Below are 24948 nucleotides of genomic sequence, written 5' to 3'. Positions count from 1 at the left end.
TCTCTAATGTCAATTTCATCATGATTATGAAACCAGGAGAAAATCCATAAACATTGCACATGTTTGATTCTGTATAGTGTGCGAACCCAGGCAATTTATTGCAGGGAAGATGAAAGATCCGAAACAAGGGAAATGTGAAATGAACGATGTGTAAACACAATAAAACACTGATTAAATATATGACACAATTGAGATTATCCCCTCAAAGCCTGGTCCACAGACTCGATCTATAAAGTGCCCAGAGATCACTGACAACAATTAGAAATGTACAATGATCAATTTCACATGTCGTCGATTATATACGCTTTACTGCGTTTTTCATAACTTCGATTTTCAGCTGGCTTTTTGTTTCAACTCCCCAGAGTCTTAAATGTTGCATAAACCAAGGATTATGCAAAGCCGGGTATTAACTGATAACTGAATTTTATCATTTTTGCATTTATTATGCTTGCTTTCTTGGTACTCAGAGCAAGTGAATACGATCGAGTTTAGTGCCAATTATTCATAGACATTGAAAAGCAGCATTTATAACAAAAGCAAGTCGCGTGATGCAAGTCTCAGGTGCCCAGGCCAGACGGTCTGCAGCACCATGTCTTCACCACTGTGTCAACAGCCTCTGATGTATTTCCATATTGCCACTGCAGTAGATATCATTCAGTAAACAACCATCTCTGCCAGTATATGTTCAAATTAACACAAAACATTATCCTGTTATGTATGTCAAACTTCTCTTTCTGAATAAATGCTTTGCTACAAATATAGTTTTCATTAATTATATATTATACATCTGCATAAATAACAACACTCGTACCTTGAACAAAACAAAAAGCATATTTTCAAAACAACTCATTTTGAGTATAGATTCTAAATTGAATATATTTTAATTTTGTTTTTACCTCCCCTACAATCCTGCCAGTGATCGTTGCCATGGTGATCAAATGTCATTCCACACTAGCTTCTATGTCATGCATTGTTTATTAATATATTCCAAGGAAATGTATATGACTCAGTGTTTTAACAGTCTCGGAAAAACAAACACGGCCTGATTACCCACGAGTGGCGACAGCGTGAGCACCTGCCCGTAATGCAGGTAATTATCTCAGAGACTCATTAGTGATCAGTTTAGCATGGACAGTTGGCTGACTGGTCAGTGATGGATGACCATTAGATTAGCAGGAATCAGGCTCAGGCTGAGTGTATTGGTTTAGCCCGACTTGGTGTGTTGTCAATCACATGTTGCCGCTTATATCAGACCCACAGATTGGGTTCTTGTACAAACAACAGTCATGGGAAGGAAAACATACAAATGCATTAGGAGTGACAGTCAACAGCAACTGCAGTATAATTATATGGGAAGACAAGTACCTACACTCATGGTAATTAACCAGACCCATGATAACATCTTTATAAAGAACTGTACAAAACTGCTTCTCAGAAAGTCAACAGATACAGGTTTTATGTTCAAATCTACAAGCTTTCTGCTTTTTACTACATTTTACCTCAAAGATGTTTTTATACCTTAATGTGATGCTGTGAATAAAGCCATCAAAGTGAAAAATATTCTTGTTTGGGAAAATTCTGTCTGACTGACTGCCACAGCAGGATCTTCACCAGATGAGTGAGTGAGTGAGTATGGTTTTACGCCACTTTTAGCAATATTCCAGCAATATCACGAAGGGGGACACCAGAAATGGGCTTCACACATTGTGCCCATGTGGGGATTCGAACCTGGGTCTTCGTCGTGACGAGCGGACGCTTTAACCACCAGGCTACCCCACCGCCCCTTCACCAGATGAAGTACAAGTATCTACCATACTGTCTGACTGTCACAGCAGGATATTCACCAGATGAAGTACAAGTATCTACCATACTGTCTGACTGTCACAGCAGGATATTCACCAGATGAAGTACAAGTATCTACCATACTGTCTGACTGCCACAGCAGGATATTCACCAGGTGAAGTACAAGTATCTACCATACTGTTTGACTGCCTCAGCAGGAAGTTCACTGGACGAAGAACAAGTATCTACCATACTGTTTGACTGCCACAGCAGGATCTTCACCAGATGAAGAACAAGTACCTGTACCATACTGTCTGACTGCCACAGCTACCGGATGAAGAACAAGCACCTACATGAGTACCATCTACCTCGGTCTGACTGTCACAGCAGGATATTGACTGCCACACTATTGTCTGACTGCCAGCAGGATCTTCACCAGATGAAGAACAAGTATCTACCATACTGTCTGACTGCCACAGCTACACCGATGAAGAACAAGTACCTGTACCATACTGTCTGACTGCCACAGCTACCGGATGAAGAACAAGTACCTGTACCATACTGTCTGACTGCCACAGCTACCGGATGAAGAACAAGTACCTGTACCATACTGTCTGACTGCCACAGCTACCGGATGAAGAACAAGTACCTGTACCATACTGTCTGACTGCCACAGCTACACCAGATGAAGAACAAGTACCTACCATACTGTCTGACTGTCCCACAGCTACTCATAGCACCAGGTGAAGACTGCCACCATACTGTCTGACTGAAGGAACATGAAGAACAAGTACCTGTACCATACTGTCTGACTGCCACAGCTACCGGATGAAGAACAAGTACCTGTACCATACTGTCTGACTGCCACAGCTACCGGATGAAGAACAAATTCACTACCGTGTACCCATACTGTCTGACTGCCACAGCTACCGGATGAAGAACAAGTACCTGTACCATACCGTCTGACTGCCACAGCTACCGGATGAAGAACAAGTACCTGTACCATACTGTCTGACTGCCACAGCTACCGGATGAAGAACAAGTACCTGTACCATACTGTCTGACTGCCACAGCTACCGGATGAAGAACAAGTACCTGTACCATACTGTCTGACTGCCACAGCTACCGGATGAAGAACAAGTACCTGTACCATACTGTCTGACTGCCACAGCTACCGGATGAAGAACAAGTACCTGTACCATACTGTCTGACTGCCACAGCTACCGGATGAAGAACAAGTACCTGTACCATACTGTCTGACTGCCACAGCTACCGGATGAAGAACAAGTACCTGTACCATACTGTCTGACTGCCACAGCTACCGGATGAAGAACAAGTACCTGTACCATACTGTCTGACTGCCACAGCTACCGGATGAAGAACAAGTACCTGTACCATACTGTCTGACTGCCACAGCTACTGTCTGACTGCCACAGCTGCCGGATGAAGAACAAGTACCTGTACCATACTGTCTGACTGCCACAGCTACCGGATGAAGAACAAGTACCTGTACCATACTGTCTGACTGCCACAGCTACTGTCTGACTGCCACAGCTACCGGATGAAGAACAAGTACCTGTACCATACTGTCTGACTGCCACAGCTACCGGATGAAGAACAAGTACCTGTACCATACTGTCTGACTGCCACAGCTACCGGATGAAGAACAAGTACCTGTACCATACTGTCTGACTGCCACAGCTACCGGATGAAGAACAAGTACCTGTACCATACTGTCTGACTGCCACAGCTACCGGATGAAGAACAAGTACCTGTACCATACTGTCTGACTGCCACAGCTACCGGATGAAGAACAAGTACCTGTACCATACTGTCTGACTGCCACAGCTACTGTCTGACTGCCACAGCTACCGGATGAAGAACAAGTACCTGTACCATACTGTCTGACTGCCACAGCTACCGGATGAAGAACAAGTACCACAAGCTACCGTCTGAAGCCACAGCTACCTGTAAGAACATACTGTCTGACTGCCACAGCTACTGTCTGACTGCCACAGCTACCGGATGAAGAACAAGTACCTGTACCATACTGTCTGACTGCCACAGCTACCGGATGAAGAACAAGTACCTGTACCATACTGTCTGACTGCCACAGCTACTGTCTGACTGCCACAGCTACCGGATGAAGAACAAGTACCTGTACCATACTGTCTGACTGCCACAGCTACCGGATGAAGAACAAGTACCTGTACCATACTGTCTGACTGCCACAGCTACCGGATGAAGAACAAGTACCTGTACCATACTGTCTGACTGCCACAGCTACTGTCTGACTGCCACAGCTACCGGATGAAGAACAAGTACCTGTACCATACTGTCTGACTGCCACAGCTACCGGATGAAGAACAAGTACCTGTACCATACTGTCTGACTGCCACAGCTACTGTCTGATGAAGAACTACCGATGAAGAACAAGTACCTGTACCATACTGTCTGACTGCCACAGCTACCGGATGAAGAACAAGTACCTGTACCATACTGTCTGACTGCCACAGCTACCGGATGAAGAACAAGTACCTGTACCATACACTGTACTGACTGACACAGCTACTACCGTCTGACTGCCACAGCTACCGGATGAAGAACAAGTACCTGTACCATACTGTCTGACTGCCACAGCTACCGGATGAAGAACAAGTACCTGTACCATACTGTCTGACTGCCACAGCTACCGGATGAAGAACAAGTACCTGTACCATACTGTCTGACTGCCACAGCTACTGCCACAGCTACCGGATGAAGAACAAGTACCTGTACCCATACTGCTGCCACAGCTACCGGATGAAGAACAAGTACCTGTACCATACTGTCTGACTGCCACAGCTACCGGATGAAGAACAAGTACCTGTACCATACTGTCTGACTGCTGACTGCCACAGCTACCGGATGAAGAACAAGTACCTGTACCATACTGTCTGACTGCCACAGCTACCGGATGAAGAACAAGTACCTGTACCATACTGTCTGACTGCCACAGCTACCGGATGAAGAACAAGTACCTGTACCATACTGTCTGACTGCCACAGCTACTGTCTGACTGCCACAGCTACCGGATGAAGAACAAGTACCTGTACCATACTGTTTGACTGCCACAGCTACCGGATGAAGAACAAGTACCTGTACCATACTGTCCCACTGTTGAGAGATACTGTTCAATATTACAACTACTGGAGGTATTATCTTAACATGCAAAACACACCTTTACAGTTCGGCTGAAAGCTACACTTGTCCTTACTAATATTACTAAAAGCAGCGTAAAACTAAACCCACTCACTCACTCTTCCATATGTACTACCATATTTTTCTTGAGTAAAGTGCATTCTATTTTCCAAAAACATAGCTCTGTAGAGGAGGGTGGTCATTAACATGACATAACAAATTTTGATATTTTTTTCCAAGGCAGTGTCTTTACCATGAGCATGTAACATTAAAACTACCATGTCAACAGATCTGAAATATAATACCCAATGTAATTACACAGTGTGGTTCATCAAACAGTTCATTGTATGTCTGGACTAGTTTTCAATCTATTCAATCAGTCTAGTGGGGTAGCCTTGTGGTTAAATCATTTGCTCGTCACGCTGAAGACCTGGGTTCAATTTATAAGTAAGTGGCATGTTTTACAGTTGTTCATGTGATAATCAAGACAATAACAAATGTTAAATATATGAAAACCCACAACACAAGGAAAAGCTTATTCATAACACAAGGATAATTTTATTCAAAATTTCATTCAATATGGTTTCCATTAAATTCAATTGTGTGAAGTTATCAGCAGTGCACCAACTCACCCATATTTACAACATCAATGTTGTTGATGCCATGAAATACACTTCAGTTGACAGAGAATTCATACATTTATCATAAATGCCAGACGTTGACTCGTTAAAAGTCATATTTGTTGAAGTTTGACTATAACATGTCAACACAATGTTTTTGCCAGTGTGCGTACAGGAACCTGGATGGTCACGGACTTGTCAAATAAAATATGGGACACATAAATATTTATTTAGCTTGAAGCTCTGGTGTAAATATTGAATAACAAGTAAAGCAGAATGCTTAAACATGAATGTTTTACATACTGAGCACAGTAAATTATGGTAAACAATCACTAATTGGGTAAAATTCCATATATATTTCCCCTGATAATGCAGTACTAACGTGTCAGTGGAAACAAGCTTTGATAAAAAATAAAGCCAACGTCTTTGTAAAGCCTTCGAAAGGATTACAAATGGTAATCATTCAATGAGATGAATGATCTGCAACGATGAGGGTTATTAAAATTGGTACTCCAGCCAGCTGATCAATGCAGGCCATGAAATTTACATGAGTCTGTTATTGTGCAGGTATTTAAGAAGTGAGTCATAGCGCCAGAGCCACCTTGATGAACAAAGACAGGTACAAGACGAACCTCACACAAGAAAAGGTGCCATGCTAGACAGCAAAATCAATCTCCACACCAGCCAATGAAACATGACTTGCAAATTAAGGCAAACAGCACTTCTATCAGGATTTCTTTTTTAAATCCTTCTTGCTGATAACAATTGACTGGATAATGTAATATTTACAATGATGTTAACATGGAACAGATGTTCCTATCAGCCTCTCATGCATGAAGTGCACAAGGACAGGATGGATTTTTAATGATGTTTTGCTATACATCAATATATCACAGTAATTCTACATTATATTCAGATGAACATCAGCTTGTGTAAAAGGCAACAGAAACAGTTGTTAGATTGGCTGTGTGATATCACCCTGTACTAGAACAGCAAACCAATGTGTCCTGCATCCTGGCAGTCTCCAGACTGGGTAGAATAATCTGGCCATTGATATCTTAACTTTCGAGTTTTATGTGGCCAGGTACATTAAATATGCATTAACACAGCACAGAGTCCTTAATGTTCAATAAACTGAGATCCTGCATCACCAATGAAAACAAACACATCAGACATCATCAGATCAAATACCAAGTTCATCAGACATCATCAGATCAAATACCCGTTCATGGGACATCAGTAGATCAGATACCAAGTTCATCAGATCAGATACCAAGTTCATCAGATCAGATACCAAGTTCATCAGATCAGATACCAAGTTCATCAGACATCATCAGATCAGATATTAAGTTCATCAGACATCATCAGATCAGATACCATGTTCATCAGACATCATCAGATCAGATACCAAGTTTATCAGACATCATCAGATCAGATACCAAGTTCATCAGACATCATCAGATCAAATACCCGTTCATGGGACATCAGTAGATCAGATACTAAGTTCATCAGATCAGATACCAAGTTCATCAGACATAATCAGATCAGATACCAAGTTCATCAGACATCATCAGATCAGATACCAAGTTTATCAGACATCATCAGATCAGATATCAAACTCATCACTGTGCTATCTGAGGAAATGTAAACAGCCAAGTGTACTGACATGTAAGGGTGGGGAGACATGACTTCACCCCGGCAACATGTTGTCTATCACTGAACCTCTGAACCTGTGTCCGAGGCTGGCTGACAGCACGGCCATGATATGATACATATCAGATAATCACGTCAAATCAAATGGAAACTTTTTTACTTTAAATTTTTTAGAGCAGGTACCAAAGTAGGAGGTCCCTACAGACTCATGTTCAGAAGTTTTGTGATTAGTGAACCTGCAGGCAGTCTGCTGAAAGCCTTCCAACTGAACATACCTGCGTGTGGTTTCTTTTCCCTCTGGTCAAGTTCTTCTGCTTCCAGGTTGACATTATCAGCTATTTCAGATAAAACCTGTCTATCCCAATCAGTGATTATAAGCTTCTTCCCCACCTGCAGAGTGAGCTGTATGGACAAGGAGGATCTCTGGTGGAGAGATTTTATGTGCTCCTCACATCAACATCCCCCCCACTTGTGAGGAGAGTAAATCCCAGCAGACCTCATCCGGTGCTGGACAGTCCCTGTCTGCCTCACAGTGACATTCCCAACAGACACACATAGCTATAGTCAAGTCATCCATGGATGGCAGTCACTAAGTGGTTATGTCGTCCATTACAGCACTTAGTGTGAAAACCTTCCAAGTCAGTGTCCTGGTCCAGTGACCTGACCTGCAATACCTACCACTTCACACCTGTAATTGACATCAAGGTATGTTTCACTTAGCACCTATTGTTTTTGGTTTTCACATTCCTACCAAAAACAGGGACAATAAAAGTCACATACTCCTGAAGATACTCACAGGTCATGGACCTTTGACAATACTTTCAGTACTGGGTAATCTTCAGGATGTGAAAGTGTCAAGGTCCCTCCATAACGGAGTATATCAATCACAAACTTGGCACAGTAGTTCTCCAACCTCTAATACCACTACCCATACAATCATATGTCACATTCCCATGAACTGCCATGACTTAGCATAATCACTGAATTTCATAAAGCTAAACATGTTCATTCACAATTTTCCAGTTGAATAACACCTGTCATTATGCCTGTCGTAAATATCACAGGCATGCACCACGCACAGCATGTTGGGAGTGTACACTACAATCAAGTCTTTAAAGTTTTCATACTGATCCTCCCTTCTCTGCAGTCATACTCCACTGCTTCCATTCATCACCACGCTCCTGGATATTGAGAGACTGCACTGAAAGCTCTCCAACCTCAATGAAAGCCAACATGGGTAGAAGGTGTAAACAGAGATGTTGCACAGTGACCTGCACACCTCCATTGTGTTACCCAGCCTCTACTACAATAGTTCTACATGCATGTGAACTCAACTTCAAAGAAATGAGGTGAAAAGTTGTGTGATTCGTGACCACCTGCCTGCAGATCTCATGAAAGATATTACAATAATTTCAATAGAGCATTATTATTTCACACCAAGTTCAGTGAACAGCACTGGGCTTGAAGAGAGACCTGCAACACCTGTAACACACGTGCCATGTTTTCAACTATCGCTGTTACAGAGTGATTCTATTTGCACTGAAGCTAACTTCCCACTCGAAAATGGACACTCCAACTAGACTGCCTGCCTGACTGAGTATGGTTTTTACGCCGCTTTTCACAATATTCCAGCAATATCACGGCGGGGGACACCAGAAATGGGCTTCATACATTTTCCCATGTGGGGAATCGAACCTGGGACTTCAGCTTGATGAGCGAACGCTTTAACCACTAGGCTACCCCACTGCCCCACTCCAACTAGAAGATCTGGAATGATGGAATATGAATGTGTCTAAAATAATTGCTGAAAACAATAATAATAAGTTTCATGCATTTTATTTCTGACTTGAATCCCAAAGAAACATGTTGGTTGTTGATGTTAAACTTAATGAGAGTGCAGTTATCTAGCAAAAATATTTTTACCTTGCTGCAATTCTGATGCAAGTGCTCAATCATTTGTGTCTTTGTCACAAAGGCTACATGTATTACTGTCTACATATCCTATTTTGAACAAGCATTGTCACTAAGGTGAATTATCAAATCAAACTAAAAAAGTAAATTTAAGATGAAGTTAAATGTCAACTAAAACATGACCAGTCAACCTCTCTTGATATCTTGCTCTGTAGTTGTTCAAAAACAAAAAAAAATTCAAGACACGATTTGACTTGACATGAATTCATGGTGTATGAAATATGCAAAAATTGTAATAAAAAATATTCAAAAGAAGTCTTGAAAGTCTATAAAGAAAGTCCAGTGAACCATTCTTGATATATCTTGCTGACAATCTTAACATGCAGGTTAACATGTTGAAATCTTCAAAGTGTCACCATGACCTTGAAAATTATGTGAAGGTCATCAAAAACAGATCATCACTGCTGACATGTTGCCATGGATACACCAACACCATCAGGGAGAGAACATCAGATCATCACTGCTGACATGCTGCCATGGGTACACCCACACCATCAGGGAAAAACATCAGATCATCACTGCTGACATGTTGCCATGGATACACCCACACCATCAGAGACAGAACATCAGATCATCACGGCTGACATGTTGCCATGGATACACCCACACCATCAGGGACAGAACATCAGATCATCACTGCTGACATGTTGCCATGGATACACCCACACCATCAGGGAGAGAACATCAGATCATCATGGCTGACATGTTGCCATGGATACACCCACACCATCAGGAGAGAAAACATCAGATCATCAGGCTCATCATGGCTGGACATGTTGCCATGTTGCCATGGATACACCCACACCATCACGGACAGAACATCAGATCATCATGGCTGACATGTTGCCATGGATACACCCACACCATCAGGGAGAAAACATCAGATCATCACTGCTGACATGTTGCCATGGATACACCCACACCATCAGGGAGAAAACATCAGATCATCACAACAGACATGCTGCCTGGGTCATGCTGGGAATACACCCACACTATCAACATAAACAACACATCAAAGCCACAATATGACTGTCTGTACATTAACCACCCAAGGGGACGACAGTATAAGTGCTGGGGATGAAAGGATGAAAGGATGGAAGGCAGATAGAGAGAAAGAAGAAGCTGTGCAAGGAAGAGTGTTGTCTCATCCCCCAATGAGCTCACCATGTCCAGGTGGAAGGACAAGATAGCTTCACTCACACTCAATTTGTCCAGACCAAAACCAGCTACTCCACAAGGGCACAGCTCAATTACACCCTTCCATAAAAGAAAGTGTTCTGTAAAGTGATTTGCTGTATGGCAATAGTTCCAGCTAGCCTGGCTCCATGGCTGTGCTGAATGCTAAGCCCATGGATGTGTAAATAGATATTTTATTGCATAGCATTCCATGAAGAGACAGTGGCAATATTCTATAAGCTACAAATATAAACACAGCAGGTACAAGAAATATGGATACCTTTCACACATAAATGATGTACATTATAAAAATTTTGTAGAAATCATGTGGTATAATGACATGGAAATAATATATGAGGAGACTATAGAGATGACACAACTTTATGGATGATCAACTTCTTTATTTTAACAATAGCGACGTATCGGTATAGACTCTTATACCGTTTTCAAGCATATGGGGGAATGATGGGGGGGGAGGAGGAGGAGGAGACTATGGTAAGATATAGAATTCATTTAAAGTTGTAAAGATGGTGACATATTTTGGAAATTAATTCAGGACTTCTGTTCATGAAAATTATTAGGAATTGTTCTTTTTTGAGAGTGTAGTAAATTCTTGGTTATAATAAAGTATTGTGTGCAGTAACTCTATCTGTTAAAGAGGCAAGTGCAGATAAGTAGACAGTTCTAAGGATGCCAGTCTGTTATTTTTATTTTTTAGAAGTTATCATTAAAAACTATTAATTATCAGCTTAGAGACCTCTGAAAGTGTAAGATCCAGCCTATGAAAAAGCTTGCTTTCTTGACATGTTAGTAGAGGGTTACTAACTTGCTGGGGTGAAAAAGCATACCTTTCCACACATATTTCTGGAAAAAAAACTAAACCAATCTGGGAAAAAAAGTTTTAAGAAGTTGATCCTACACATATTTTATCATGATGTCTGAAGAGTGCACCAAGATTAACTATATGGATGACATACTGATTGAAATTTGTGCCAACTCTCATAACATTTATACTGTTTAAGTAATGTGTGGTCTTGAAAAATCCCTTTTAATCACCATCAACCTGGATGATGTGAGATGGGGATTTGTTGCTCATTTGTATCAGCATTTCTAGGCGAAACATCCAAGGGGAATAGCCTCCAGATGGTAATATGTTCAATGTAACCAATACTTTGGAAAATAGCTTACACAGACAAACTTTCCAGCATTGTAGGAAGGTGATGGGGAGAATTCGGGTTTAACATCAAAGTTCAAGATAACTTCTCTTACAACAACCTTACAGCAACAAGCATGAGAATGTTTGCCATCCCTTGTTATGTACCCCTTAGCCATGGCCAGGGTAACAAGTACGACCAGCTTCTTTTGGTAAGACATAGCCAGGTGATCATTAACCTTCTGGTCTCTGAGCAGATGCTCTGTCCTCCAGACCATGGCAGCAGTCTCCTAAGTTAACTCAATCATAAATCTTCAACTTATATCTTCTTTCAATACACTTATTGCCATGGATACCATATATATGTGAAATCACTGAAGAAAATGAAGGGTTATGATTTTCATTCCTGTAGGATGAGAATTCCCATGTCCCTATGATAGACCCAATGATAGCCCCGCAGACCTATGTCCAGCATGGTGTGAAGTGGACACACATCAGTAACCTGCTTCAGACCTATGTCCAGCAAGGTGTGAGGTGGACACACATCGGTAACCTGCTTCAGCTTCATGACACTTCCATATCTCAGGGATCTAATGTCTTGTAACGAAGACAGCTCACATTCCAGATTAGTGTAACCTGCTTCAGACCTATGTCCAGCAAGGTGTGAGGTGGACACACATCGGTAACCTGCTTCAGACCTATGTCCAGCATGGTGTGAGGTGGACACACATCGGTAACCTGCTTCAGACCTATGTCCAGCAAGGTGTGAGGTGGACACACATCGGTAACCTGCTTCAGACCTATGTCCAGCAAGGTGTGAGGTGGACACACATCGGTAACCTGCTTCAGACCTATGTCCAGCAAGGTGTGAGGTGGACACACATCGGTAACCTGCTTCAGACCTATGTCCAGCAAGGTGTGAGGTGGACACACATCGGTAACCTGCTTCAGACCTATGTCCAGCAAGGTGTGAGGTGGACACACATCGGTAACCTGCTTCAGACCTATGTCCAGCATGGTGTGAGGTGGACACACATCGGTAACCTGCTTCAGCTTCATGACACTTCCATATCTCAGGGATCTAATGTCTTGTAACACAGACAGCTCACATTCCAGATTAGTGTCTCTTACTACACAGGTTAGGCCATGTGTGTATGTATGCTGGTATACTAAGGATAAGCCCTGGATACCAAGCAAACTACTCCACTTCACTTCAGATGTACTGCATAACCTCTTCCCAATACAGGTCTCCACACCAGTGACATGCATGGTCACTAGTCTCTACAGCAACCTTAGGCAAATCTAATTTACTGCTTTATGAGATTCCACTGTGGCAAAAAGCCACCATATCTCAACAAAATAACAGCTATAAAAGAGGCAGGTCAACAACCTACAATAATACAACAGAGAGCCAAACGGCAGAGATTTATCAAAGTCAGTTTGTGAAAGAACTACCAAACCAGGTCCCAATCCATAGAATAATATCTGGGAGTATTAAATGTTTGCAGCTGGACATTATTCCCAGCATGTCCAGCTTGTGTCAACAGCATATAATACCCAGAGAGGTCATCTATACCCGTGTCACAGGGACAACAGCTTCAGCTACTGTGATGAACCGGTCAGACTATGGGGAGGACTCCATAGGGGGAAATTCCTGGGGACATCCGGTCTTTGGTGGAGTGGGGTGTTGACAGGGGGTGAGCGGGGAGTAGAAGAGGGGGGAGGAGGGAGAGCTAGCCACAAGGGAAGGTGAGGTCAGGGCTTATCCAAACTCTAGTATAGCAGTTGTATATTGTTTTCTTGACTTCTCAGTGAAGAGATCTTCTCCACTTTCAGTGTAAACAAGTCTAGAAAGTGGTGGGGTGGTATTCAAACATCTAGAGAGGGCAGATTTATCCAGGCTGGGGCCACCATATAATTACCATCTACTCATCTCCAGCATCCTGCTTGGGACGACATTGTCCATGGGCCAAAAAACATCATTCTTTCTCTTTCAAGCAGTCAACATAGACTCTATAGTTGTAAGAAAAACTATTGGCCTGTAAAACCAATTCTAAACAACCCATGACTAGTTAGGATAACTCCCAATAGAAAGTAGACATGCTGGTTAACTCCTTTCTGTGACTGAAGGACCTCCAGACGCTGAAAGATGAAGAGAATGATGAGCTGCTGTGTGGGTGTGCAGACCAGCACTGTCTCTACCAGTCTCCCAGCTTCTCTTCTCAGTGTTTGATCCTCATTGTTGTCAAGTAGTCCCTACATTCTCTCTGGCCTGGGAAAACTATTTTAAAACAAAGCAATTCAATCTTGCATAAAAATGTCAGAATGAAAACTTGAAGTTCTCATGAAGACCATACTCCATACATATTCCAAATGAGGCACCATACCAGGATAAAGAAGACCCGGGTCACAATGATGTTGATCACCTGCTATTGGCAACAACAGGATATAAGTCAACCACTTTGTATGGTATTCAAGCGATAACTATTTCTATTAACCACATTGCCAGTGATATATGTTGAAATTGATGATTCTTCACACACAAAACACACCCTGATAAAGGTGTCAACTCCAACACATGCTTCACTTGGTCACTTACTCCATTTCCCACGTCAGTTAAAAGACTGGTACTCAGATTTTTTCCTGGTTGATTAAATACACATTTATAGATTACAAGATGATGTATGAACTAACAGGTATGAAAACAGGTACTTGTATCTCAGCTGACATTCTGAAGCTTGACACTAAGTTTTGTAAAGCTCCTCATGTTGACTGTAATGACAGTGTCACACCAGAAGCTTTTATACAAGTTCACAAGCTGGAAGTGTAATGCTTGTGTGAGGAGTGGCTCAGCAAGGACAAAACAGTTGTAAGGTCGTGGGTGTTTGAAATCATGAGTAGACATTTTATGAAGACTATAAACTCATACCAGTGTGAAATATGATTTCTGGATCATCTGTAATCTACACATGGCAATGAATGACAGGAGGGGTGCATTCTGATATAAACATGTGACAGGTGGAAGTGATTTCAGGCCAATCTTCAAGCTATCACTCAACATGTCAGAAAGTGAGGCTGGAGGATATGACCTCAACAAGCTTTCATTCATCATCCCACTCTACAGATACTGAATTACAGGGGCAGCATTATGAGGGACTGTGATATCACACCAGCCTATATGTACTTAGGCTGCATCACACGAACCAGTGACTGATAACATGATGCATGTGTGGTATGTCTCACACGAACCAGTGACTGATAACATGATACATGTGTGTGATATGTCTCACACAAACCAGTTACTGATAACATGATGCATGTGTGTGGTATGTCTCACACAAACCAGTGACTGATAACATGATGCATGTGTGATATGTCTCACACAAACCAGTGACTGATAACATGATGCATGTGTGGTATGTCTCACACAAACCAATAACATGACGTAGTGACTGATAACATGATGCATGTATTATGTAGTATATCCTCACACAAACCAGTGACTGATAACATGATGCATGTGTGATATGTCTCACACAAACCAGTGACTGATAACATGATGCATGTGTGTGTATGTCTCACACCAACCAGTGACTGATAACATGATGCATGTGTGTAGTATATCTCACACAAACCAGTTACTGATAACATGATGCATGTGTGTGATATGTCTCACACAAACATAATGCATGTGTGTAGTATGTCCCACACCAACCAGTGACTGATAAGATGATGCATGTGTGTGGTATGTCTCACACCAACCAGTGACTGATAACATGATGCATGTGTAGTATGTCTCACACAAACCAGTGACTGATAACATGATGCATGTGTGTAGTATGTCTCACACAAACCAGTGACTGATAACATGATGCATGTGTGTAGTATGTCTCACACCAACCAGTGACTGATAACATGATGCATGTGTGTGATATGTCTCACACAAACCAGTGACTGACAACATGATGCATGTGTGTGATATGTTTCACACAAACCAGTGACTGATAAGATGATGCATGTGTGTGATATGTCTCACACCAACCAGTGACTGATAACATGATACATGTATGTGGTAAGTCTCACACCAACCAGTGACTGATAACATGATGCATGTGTGTAGTATGTCTCACACGAACCAGTGACTGATAACATGACACATGTATGTGATAAGTCTCACACGAACCAGTGACTGATAACATGATGCATGTGTGTAGTATGTCTCACACGAACCAGTGACTGATAACATGACACATGTATGTGATAAGTCTCACACCAACCAGTGACTGATAACATGATGCATGTGTGTGGTATGTCTCACACGGACCAGTGACTGATAACATGATGCATGTGTGTGATATGTCTCACACGAATCAGTGACTGATAACATGATGCATGTGTGTGGTATGTCTCACACCAACCAGTGACTGATAACATGATGAATGTGTGTGATATGTCTCACACAAACCAGTGACTGATAACATGATACATGTGTGTGATATGTCTCACACAAACCAGTGACTGATAACATGATGCATGTGTGTGGTATGTCTCACACCAACCAGTGACTGATAACATGATGAATGTGTGTGATATGTCTCACACGAACCAGTGACTGATAACATGATGCATGTGAGTAGTATGTCTCACACCAACCAGTGACTGATAACATGATGCATGTGTGTGATATGTCTCACACAAACCAGTGACTGATAACATGATGCATGTGTGTGATATGTCTCACACGAACCAGTGACTGATAACATGATGCATGTGTGTGATATGTCTCACACGAACCAGTGACTGATAACATGATGCATGTGTGTGGTCTGGTCACTGTAAGCTGGATGCATGTGTGTGTATGGTAAGTCTTGCACAAGTCTGGTCACTGTAAGCTGGATGCATGTGTGTGTATGGTAAGTCTTGCACAAGTCTGGTCACTGTAAGCTGGATGCATGTGTGTGTATGGTAAGTCTTGCACAAGTCTGGTCACTGTAAGCTGGATGCATGTGTGTGTGTGGTAAGTCTTGCACAAGTCTGGTCACTGTAAGCTGGATGCATGTGTGTGTGTGGTAAGTCTTGCACAAGTCTGGTCACTGTAAGCTGGATGCATGTGTGTGTGTGGTAAGTCTTGCACAAGTCTGGTCACTGTAAGCTGGATGTATGTGTGTGTGTGGTAAGTCTTGCACAAGTCTGGTCACTGTAAGCTGGATGCATGTGTGTGTGTGGTAAGTCTTGCACAAGTCTGGTCACTGTAAGCTGGATGCATGTGTGTGTGTGGTAAGTCTTGCACAAGTCTGGTCACTGTAAGCTGGATGCATGTGTGTGTGTGGTAAGTCTTGCACAAACCTGGTCACTGTAAGCTGGATGCATGTGTGTGTGGTAAGTCTTGCACAAGTCTGGTCACTGTAAGCTGGATGCATGTGTGTGTGTGTGGTAAGTCTTGCACAAACCTGGTCACTGTAAGCTGGATGCATGTGTGTATGATAAGTCTTGCACAAGTCTGGTCACTGTAAGCTGGATGCATGTGTGTGTGGGTAAGTCTTGCACAAGTCTGGTCACTGTAAGCTGGATGCATGTGTGTGTGTGGTAAGTCTTGCACAAGTCTGGTCACTGTAAGCTGGATGCATGTGTGTGTATGGTAAGTCTTGCACAAGTCTGGTCACTGTAAGCTGGATGCATGTGTGTGTGGTAAGTCTTGCACAAGTCTGGTCCCTGTAAGCTGGTTTATCTGGTGGAAGTATGAGACTTACACGCCACCAGGACACAGTGACATACAATCAGTCATGGATGACCAGTTGATCCACCTGCTGACTCCTGTTGCACTTCTGCCTTTTTTACATTGAAACCAACAGATTTCTGACAAAACAAAAACTGGTAGCCTATCATCTGTAATATGTTGTTTACAATTTCTGGAGATAAGTAAAATATCAAGAAATTTTAAAGCTGATTGAATTTCTTTTCATGTTGTATAAATTATGATAAATCTGTATCGAACTGAACACATCCATTTCACAACTCGCTAACTTCGTCACAGGCTGGACATTAAACTTGCTAAACTGTTAAACCAAATAAATATGATTTTCACCCTGAGTTTCAAGATACTGAGTGACATTGACTGCCCTAGTTTGTCTGACAGACTCAAGAGGAATGATTAAACTCCAACTTAGTCCAACTTACACTGCCTCAGCAGTAGGCATGAAATCACATTTTCAGGACTTAGTCTTCTTTTTTGTAGACATACATGTTTAAATATGATGACTTTATTTCCAGTCTGTGAGTGCCAGGGATACCAGTGGTGTGTGTCTATGCTGGTGGCAGTCTGGGAAGAAGAATCCTGACACTGCTTCTATGTGGGGGGAACTGATACACTGCCAGGCAGCTGATTCGAGGCAGGACCCACGTACCACACATACCTCCAGGAATGGGGCTAATCTTCTACATCTGAGGCCAACACAAGGAAACAGAACCTCCATTACTGCTACAATAGTTTCCTATGTTACAGATGTGCTGATGCTGTTCACACATCTGAAGCTGGGGCAACACATACAGAACTCCAACAAGGATGGCAACTCTCACAGGACAGAACTTACTGTTCTGAGTGTAAGCGGTGATAACGTTATTGTATATATATCAGACACATATCAGAGAACGGCCCATGAGCTTCTACACAAGGAACAGGTCTCCAGCATTCAGTTCTTCTCCTCAGAACTGACTAGTGATTGTGTGATCAGACTTGTAGACATGGCTGATTCCTTGTCCCCAGAGATGACTAGTGATTGGGTGGTCAGACTTGTAGACATGGCTGATTCCTTGACCTCATAGATGACTAGTGATTGGGTGGTCAGACTTGTAGACATGGCTGATTCCTTGTCCCCAGAGATGACTAGTGATTGGGTGGTCAGACTTGTAGACATGGCTGATTCCTTGACCACATAGATGACTAGTGATTGGGTGGTCAGACTTGTAGACATGGCTGATTCCTTGACCTCATAGATGACTAGTGATTGGGTGGTCAGACTTGTAGACATGGCTGATTCCTTGTCCCCAGAGATGACTAGTGATTGGGTGGTCAGACTTGTAGACATGGCTGATTCCTTGACCACATAGATGACTAGTGATTGGGTGGTCAGACTTGTAGACATGGCTGATTCCTTGACCTCATAGATGACTAGTGATTGGGTGGTCAGACTTGTAGACATGGCTGATTCCTTGTCCCCAGAGATGACTAGTGATTGGGTGGTCAGACTTGTAGACATGGCTGATTCCTTGACCTCATAGATGACTAGTGATTGTGTGGTCAGACTTGTAGACATGGCTGATTCCTTGTCCCCAGAGATGACTAGTGATTGGGTGGTCAGACTTGTAGACATGGCTGATTCCTTGACCTCATAGATGACTAGTGATTGGGTGGTCAGACTTGTAGACATGGCCCGATTCCTTGTCCCCAGAGATGACTAGTGATTGGGTGGTCAGACTTGTAGACATGGCTGATTCCTTGACCTCATAGATGACTAGTGATTGGGTGGTCAGACTTGTAGACATGGCTGATTCCTTGACCTCATAGATGACTAGTGATTGGTTGGTCAGACTTGTAGACATGGCTGATTCCTTGTCCCCAGAGATGACTAGTGATTGGGTGGTCAGACTTGTAGACATGGCTGATTCCTTGACCTCATAGATGACTAGTGATTGGGTGGTCAGACTTGTAGACATGGCTGATTCCTTGACCTCATAGATGACTAGTGATTGGGTGGTCAGACTTGTAGACATGGCTGATTCCTTGACCTCATAGATGACTAGTGATTGGGTGGTCAGACTTGTAGACATGGCTGATTCCTTGTCCCCAGAGATGACTAGTGATTGGGTGGTCAGACTTGTAGACATGGCTGATTCCTTGACCTCATAGATGACTAGTGATTGGGTGGTCAGACTTGTAGACATGGCTGATTCCTTGTCCCCAGAGATGACTAGTGATTGGGTGGTCAGACTTGTAGACATGGCTGATTCCTTGACCTCATAGATGACTAGTGATTGGGTGGTCAGACTTGTAGACATGGCTGATTCCTTGACCACATAGATGACTAGTGATTGGGTGGTCAGACTTGTAGACATGGCTGATTCCTTGACCTCATAGATGACTAGTGATTGGGTGGTCAGACTTGTAGACATGGCTGATTCCTTGACCTCATAGATGACTAGTGATTGGGTGGTCAGACTTGTAGACATGGCTGATTCCTTGTCCCCAGAGATGACTAGTGATTGGGTGGTCAGACTTGTAGACATGGCTGATTCCTTGACCTCATAGATGACTAGTGATTGGGTGGTCAGACTTGTAGACATGGCTGATTCCTTGACCTCATAGATGACTAGTGATTGGGTGGTCAGACTTGTAGACATGGCTGATTCCCTTGACCTCATAGATGACTAGTGATTGGGTGGTCAGACTTGTAGACATGGCTGATTCCTTGACCTCATAGATGACTAGTGATTGGGTGGTCAGACTTGTAGACATGGCTGATTCCTTGTCCCCAGAGATGACTAGTGATTGGGTGGTCAGACTTGTAGACATGGCTGATTCCTTGTCCCCAGAGATGACTAGTGATTGGGTGGTCAGACTTGTAGACATGGCTGATTCCTTGACCCTCATAGATGACTAGTGATTGGGTGGTCAGACTTGTAGACATGGCTGATTCCTTTGTCCCCAGAGATGACTAGTGATTGGGTGGTCAGACTTGTAGACATGGCTGATTCCTTGACCTCATAGATGACTAGTGATTGGGTGGTCAGACTTGTAGACATGGCTGATTCCTTGACCTCATAGATGACTAGTGATTGGGTGGTCAGACTTGTAGACATGGCTGATTCCTTGACCTCATAGATGACTAGTGATTGGGTGGTCAGACTTGTAGACATGGCTGATTCCTTGACCTCATAGATGACTAGTGATTGGGTGGTCAGACTTGTAGACATGGCTGATTCCTTGACCTCATAGATGACTAGTGATTGGGTGGTCAGACTTGTAGACATGGCTGATTCCTTGTCCCCAGAGATGACTAGTGATTGGGTGGTCAGACTTGTAGACATGGCTGATTCCTTGACCTCTGATAGATGACTAGTGATTGGGTGGTCAGACTTGTAGACACATGGCTGATTCCCTTGACCTCATAGATGACTAGTGATTGGGTGGTCAGACTTGTAGACATGGCTGATTCCTTGACCCTCATAGATGACTAGTGATTGGGTGGTCAGACTTGTAGACATGGCTGATTCCTTGTCCCCAGAGATGACTAGTGATTGGGTGGTCAGACTTGTAGACATGGCTGATTCCTTGTCCCCAGAGATGACTAGTGATTGGGTGGTCAGACTTGTAGACATGGCTGATTCCTTGACCTCATAGATGACTAGTGATTGGGTGGTCAGACTTGTAGACATGGCTGATTCCTTGACCTCATAGATGACTAGTGATTGGGTGGTCAGACTTGTAGACATGGCTGATTCCTTGTCCCCAGAGATGACTAGTGATTGGGTGGTCAGACTTGTAGACATGGCTGATTCCTTGTCCCCAGAGATGACTAGTGATTGGGTGGTCAGACTTGTAGACATGGCTGATTCCTTGACCTCATAGATGACTAGTGATTGGGTGGTCAGACTTGTAGACATGGCTGATTCCTTGACCTCATAGATGACTAGTGATTGGGTGGTCAGACTTGTAGACATGGCTGATTCCTTGTCCCCAGAGATGACTAGTGATTGGGTGGTCAGACTTGTAGACATGGCTGATTCCTTGTCCCCAGAGATGACTAGTGATTGGGTGGTCAGACTTGTAGACATGGCTGATTCCTTGACCTCATAGATGACTAGTGATTGGGTGGTCAGACTTGTAGACATGGCTGATTCCTTGACCTCATAGATGACTAGTGATTGGGTGGTCAGACTTGTAGACATGGCTGATTCCTTGACCCCATAGATGACTAGTGATTGGGTGGTCAGACTTGTAGACATGGCTGATTCCTTGACCTCATAGATGACTAGTGATTGGGTGGTCAGACTTGTAGACATGGCTGATTCCTTGTCCCCAGAGATGACTAGTGATTGGGTGGTCAGACTTGTAGACATGGCTGATTCCTTGACCTCATAGATGACTAGTGATTGGGTGGTCAGACTGATTTCTTGTTTCATTATTTCATTTCATTATCAGTAGTATTCACCTTTCTGTAAGATGAGTGTATGAAGGAGTAAATGAGTGAGCATGTGAGTGTAATGTCTTTAATACACACACTGCACGATTTCACAGTGATAGGCTTCAAGAATAGTCTTCAAAGCAGTTGTACCAAATCTAACCATGACACAAAAAACACCCCATATTGTACAGAGATATCAGCTGTAATATCAGCTCAAACATGGAACCTAATCCTGGAACCCTACTAACCTGATTACAGTGATAACACACACAAACAGTTGGTATTTCTACTGGCCCTAACATTGCATTTACAATAGGCACATTTTGTTGAGTTATTGATCTAGTGTTATCAAGTGGTGTAAAGCTATGGAATTATCTTAACCCAATTCTAGTGAGACCACTACAGTAGGTATTAGTAGCAGTATTGTAAACCTACCTTCATATACATCTATATATAACTACGGGCACTGGCTGCAGCACTGTGACACCCTAAGGGCACTGGCCTCAGCACATCACAGGCACTGCCTCAGCACCCCTACAGGCACTGGCCTCAGCACACCCTACAGGCACTGGCCTCAGCACACCCTACAGGCACTGGCCTCAGCACACTCGTACAGGCACTGGCTTCAGCACACCCTACAGGCACTGGCTACAGCACACCCTACAGGCACTGGCCTCAGCACCTCGTACAGGCACTGGCCTCAGCACACCCTACAGGCACTGGCCTCAGCACACCCTACAGGCACTGGCCTCAGCACCTCGTACAGGCACTGGCCTCAGCACACCCTACAGGCACTGGCCTCAGCACCTCATACAGGCACTGGCCTCAGCACACCCTACAGGCACTGGCCTCAGCACACCCTACAGGCACTGGCTACAGCACACCCTACAGGCACTGGCTTCAGCACACCCTACAGGCACTGGCCTCAGCACCTCGTACAGGCACTGGCCTCAGCACACCCTACAGGCACTGACCTCAGCACACCCTACAGGCACTGGCCTCAGCACACCCTACAGGCACTAGCCTCAGCACACCATACAGGCACTGACCTCAGCACACCCTACAGGCACTGGCCTCAGCACTGCAGACAGGCACTGACCTCAGCACACCCTACAGGCACTGCCTCAGCACACTCATACAGGCACTAGCCTCAGCACCTCTACAGGCACTGACCTCAGCACACCCTACAGGCACTGGCCTCAGCACCTCATACAGGCACTAGCCTCAGCACCTCGTACAGGCACTGACCTCAGCACACCCTACAGGCACTGACCTCAGCACCTCATACAGGCACTGACCTCAGCACACCCTACAGGCACTGACCTCAGCACATCATAGAGGCACTGACCTCAGCACACCCTACAGGCACTAGCCTCAGCACCTCATACAGGCACTGGCCTCAGCACCTCGTACAGGCACTGACCTCAGCACCTCGTACAGGCACTGACCTCAGCACACCCTACAGGCACTGACCTCAGCACACCCTACAGGCACTGACCTCAGCACCTCATACAGGCACTAGCCTCAGCACGCTCTACAGGCACTGGCTGCAGCACATCCTACAGGCACTGGCTGCAGCACATCCTACAGGCACTGGCTACAGCACATCCTACAGGCACTGGCTACAGCACACCCTACAGGCACTGGCTTCAGCACATCCTACAGGCACTGGCTGCAGCACATCCTACAGGCACTGGCTTCAGCACATCCTACAGACACTGGCTACAGCACACACTACAGACACTGGCTACAGCACATCCTACACTACAGACACTGGCTACAGCACACCCTACACTACAGACACTGGCTACAGCACATCCTACAGACACTGGCTGCAGCACCTCCTACAGGCACTGGCTGCACTGATCTCCACACCACCAAGAGACCCTGGATCTCCACACTACCAAGAAACCCTGGATCTCCACATCAACAAGAGACCATGGATATCCACATCAACAAAAGACCATGGATATCCACACCACCAAGAGACCATGGATATCCACATCACCAAGAGACCCTGTATCTCCACACCAACAAGAGACCCTGGATATCCACATCACCAAGAGACCCTGGATCTCAACACCACCAAGGGATCCTGGATCTCCAATGCACCAAGAGACCCTAGATCTCCACACTACCAAGAGAACCTGGATCTCCACATCACCAAGAGACCATGGATCTCCACATCACCAAGAGACCCTGGATCTCCACACTACCAAGAGACACTGGATCTCGACACCACCAAGAGAACCTGGATCTCCACACCACCAAGAGACCCTGGATCTCAACACCACCACCAAGATACCCTGGATCTCCAAGAGACACCTGGATCTCAAGAGAGAGATCCTGGATCTCCACACTACCAAGAGACCCTGGATCTCAACACCACCAAGAGACCCTGGATCTCAACACCACCAAGAGATCCTGGATCTCCACACCACCAAGAGACCCTGGATCTCAACACCACCAAGAGATCCTGGAACTCCACACAACCAAGAGACCCTGGATCTCAACACCACCAAGAGACCCTGGATCTCAACACCACCAAGAGACCACAGATCTGCAGGCTATCCCAGGAAATCACATGATGCCATTATCTGGCATGCCCAAGTGATTGTGACGGCCTATCATAATTCAATCTCATTTCAAGCTTTATATCCAATGTTGATAAAATAACTTTCTGGAGTTGTAAAGGAAGTATGAAATTGACCAGCTAAAGTGTACAATGACCTGCTAGGATTGATTAGCCCGCTATAAACATCAAGTGGTTGGAGGTGAACTTGTGACCTTCCTCACTGGACTGATTTACATCTCTTTCATCTACACTCCACTCCATCTTGTACTTCAATATCAACCACATGATCACATCAATGATCTACAGGAGATCCTTTACAACCTACAGATGGTGATGAACTTTCTCTCTGCAAGTCATCCTGTTTTACCGCATTCCATTTAAATCTCTAAAAAAAAACAAGTGGAGTTCATGTTTTAATGTTCAGACTCTAAAGTGACCAAATTACACAGAGTCACAACAGTGTCAAACATTCATATCACTACAAGTTCTTTTCTATTATCTCATAATCTCATATCCTGTCTGCACCCCTCTGTTCCCCAATAGACATTGAAACACTTAACAACACCGGCCAAACCTATTACCTCCAGCCTACTTCTGCAAGCCTGATGGTTGACAACACACACATTAGATGAGGCATGCATTGAATCTAGTCAAACT

General features: G+C 43.9%; 1 protein-coding gene across 8 annotated transcripts in view; it reads right to left on the bottom strand.

Moving 5' to 3' along the window:
- Positions 1-24948, bottom strand: part of LOC124253232 — a 176970-nt gene that overhangs the window by 79700 nt on the left and 72322 nt on the right. The window contains exon 1 of one of the 8 annotated variants that reach the window (XM_046686965.1): positions 8032-8343. The exons of 6 other annotated variants lie outside the window; for them this stretch is intronic. Coding sequence is in view for 1 of the 2 variants with exons in the window: in XM_046686964.1 (XP_046542920.1) it covers positions 7511-7564 (54 nt within the window). In the remaining variant the exon portion in view is untranslated. One more of the 8 variants, XM_046686964.1, reaches the window with a different exon arrangement.

This window comes from Haliotis rubra, unplaced genomic scaffold (genome assembly GCF_003918875.1).
Source record: "Haliotis rubra isolate DU_JTF1 unplaced genomic scaffold, ASM391887v1 Scf536, whole genome shotgun sequence".
Taxonomy (NCBI): domain Eukaryota; kingdom Metazoa; phylum Mollusca; class Gastropoda; order Lepetellida; family Haliotidae; genus Haliotis; species Haliotis rubra.
The sequence above is the reverse complement of the archived record's forward strand: the minus strand, read 5'-3'. Positions and strand labels throughout refer to the sequence as shown.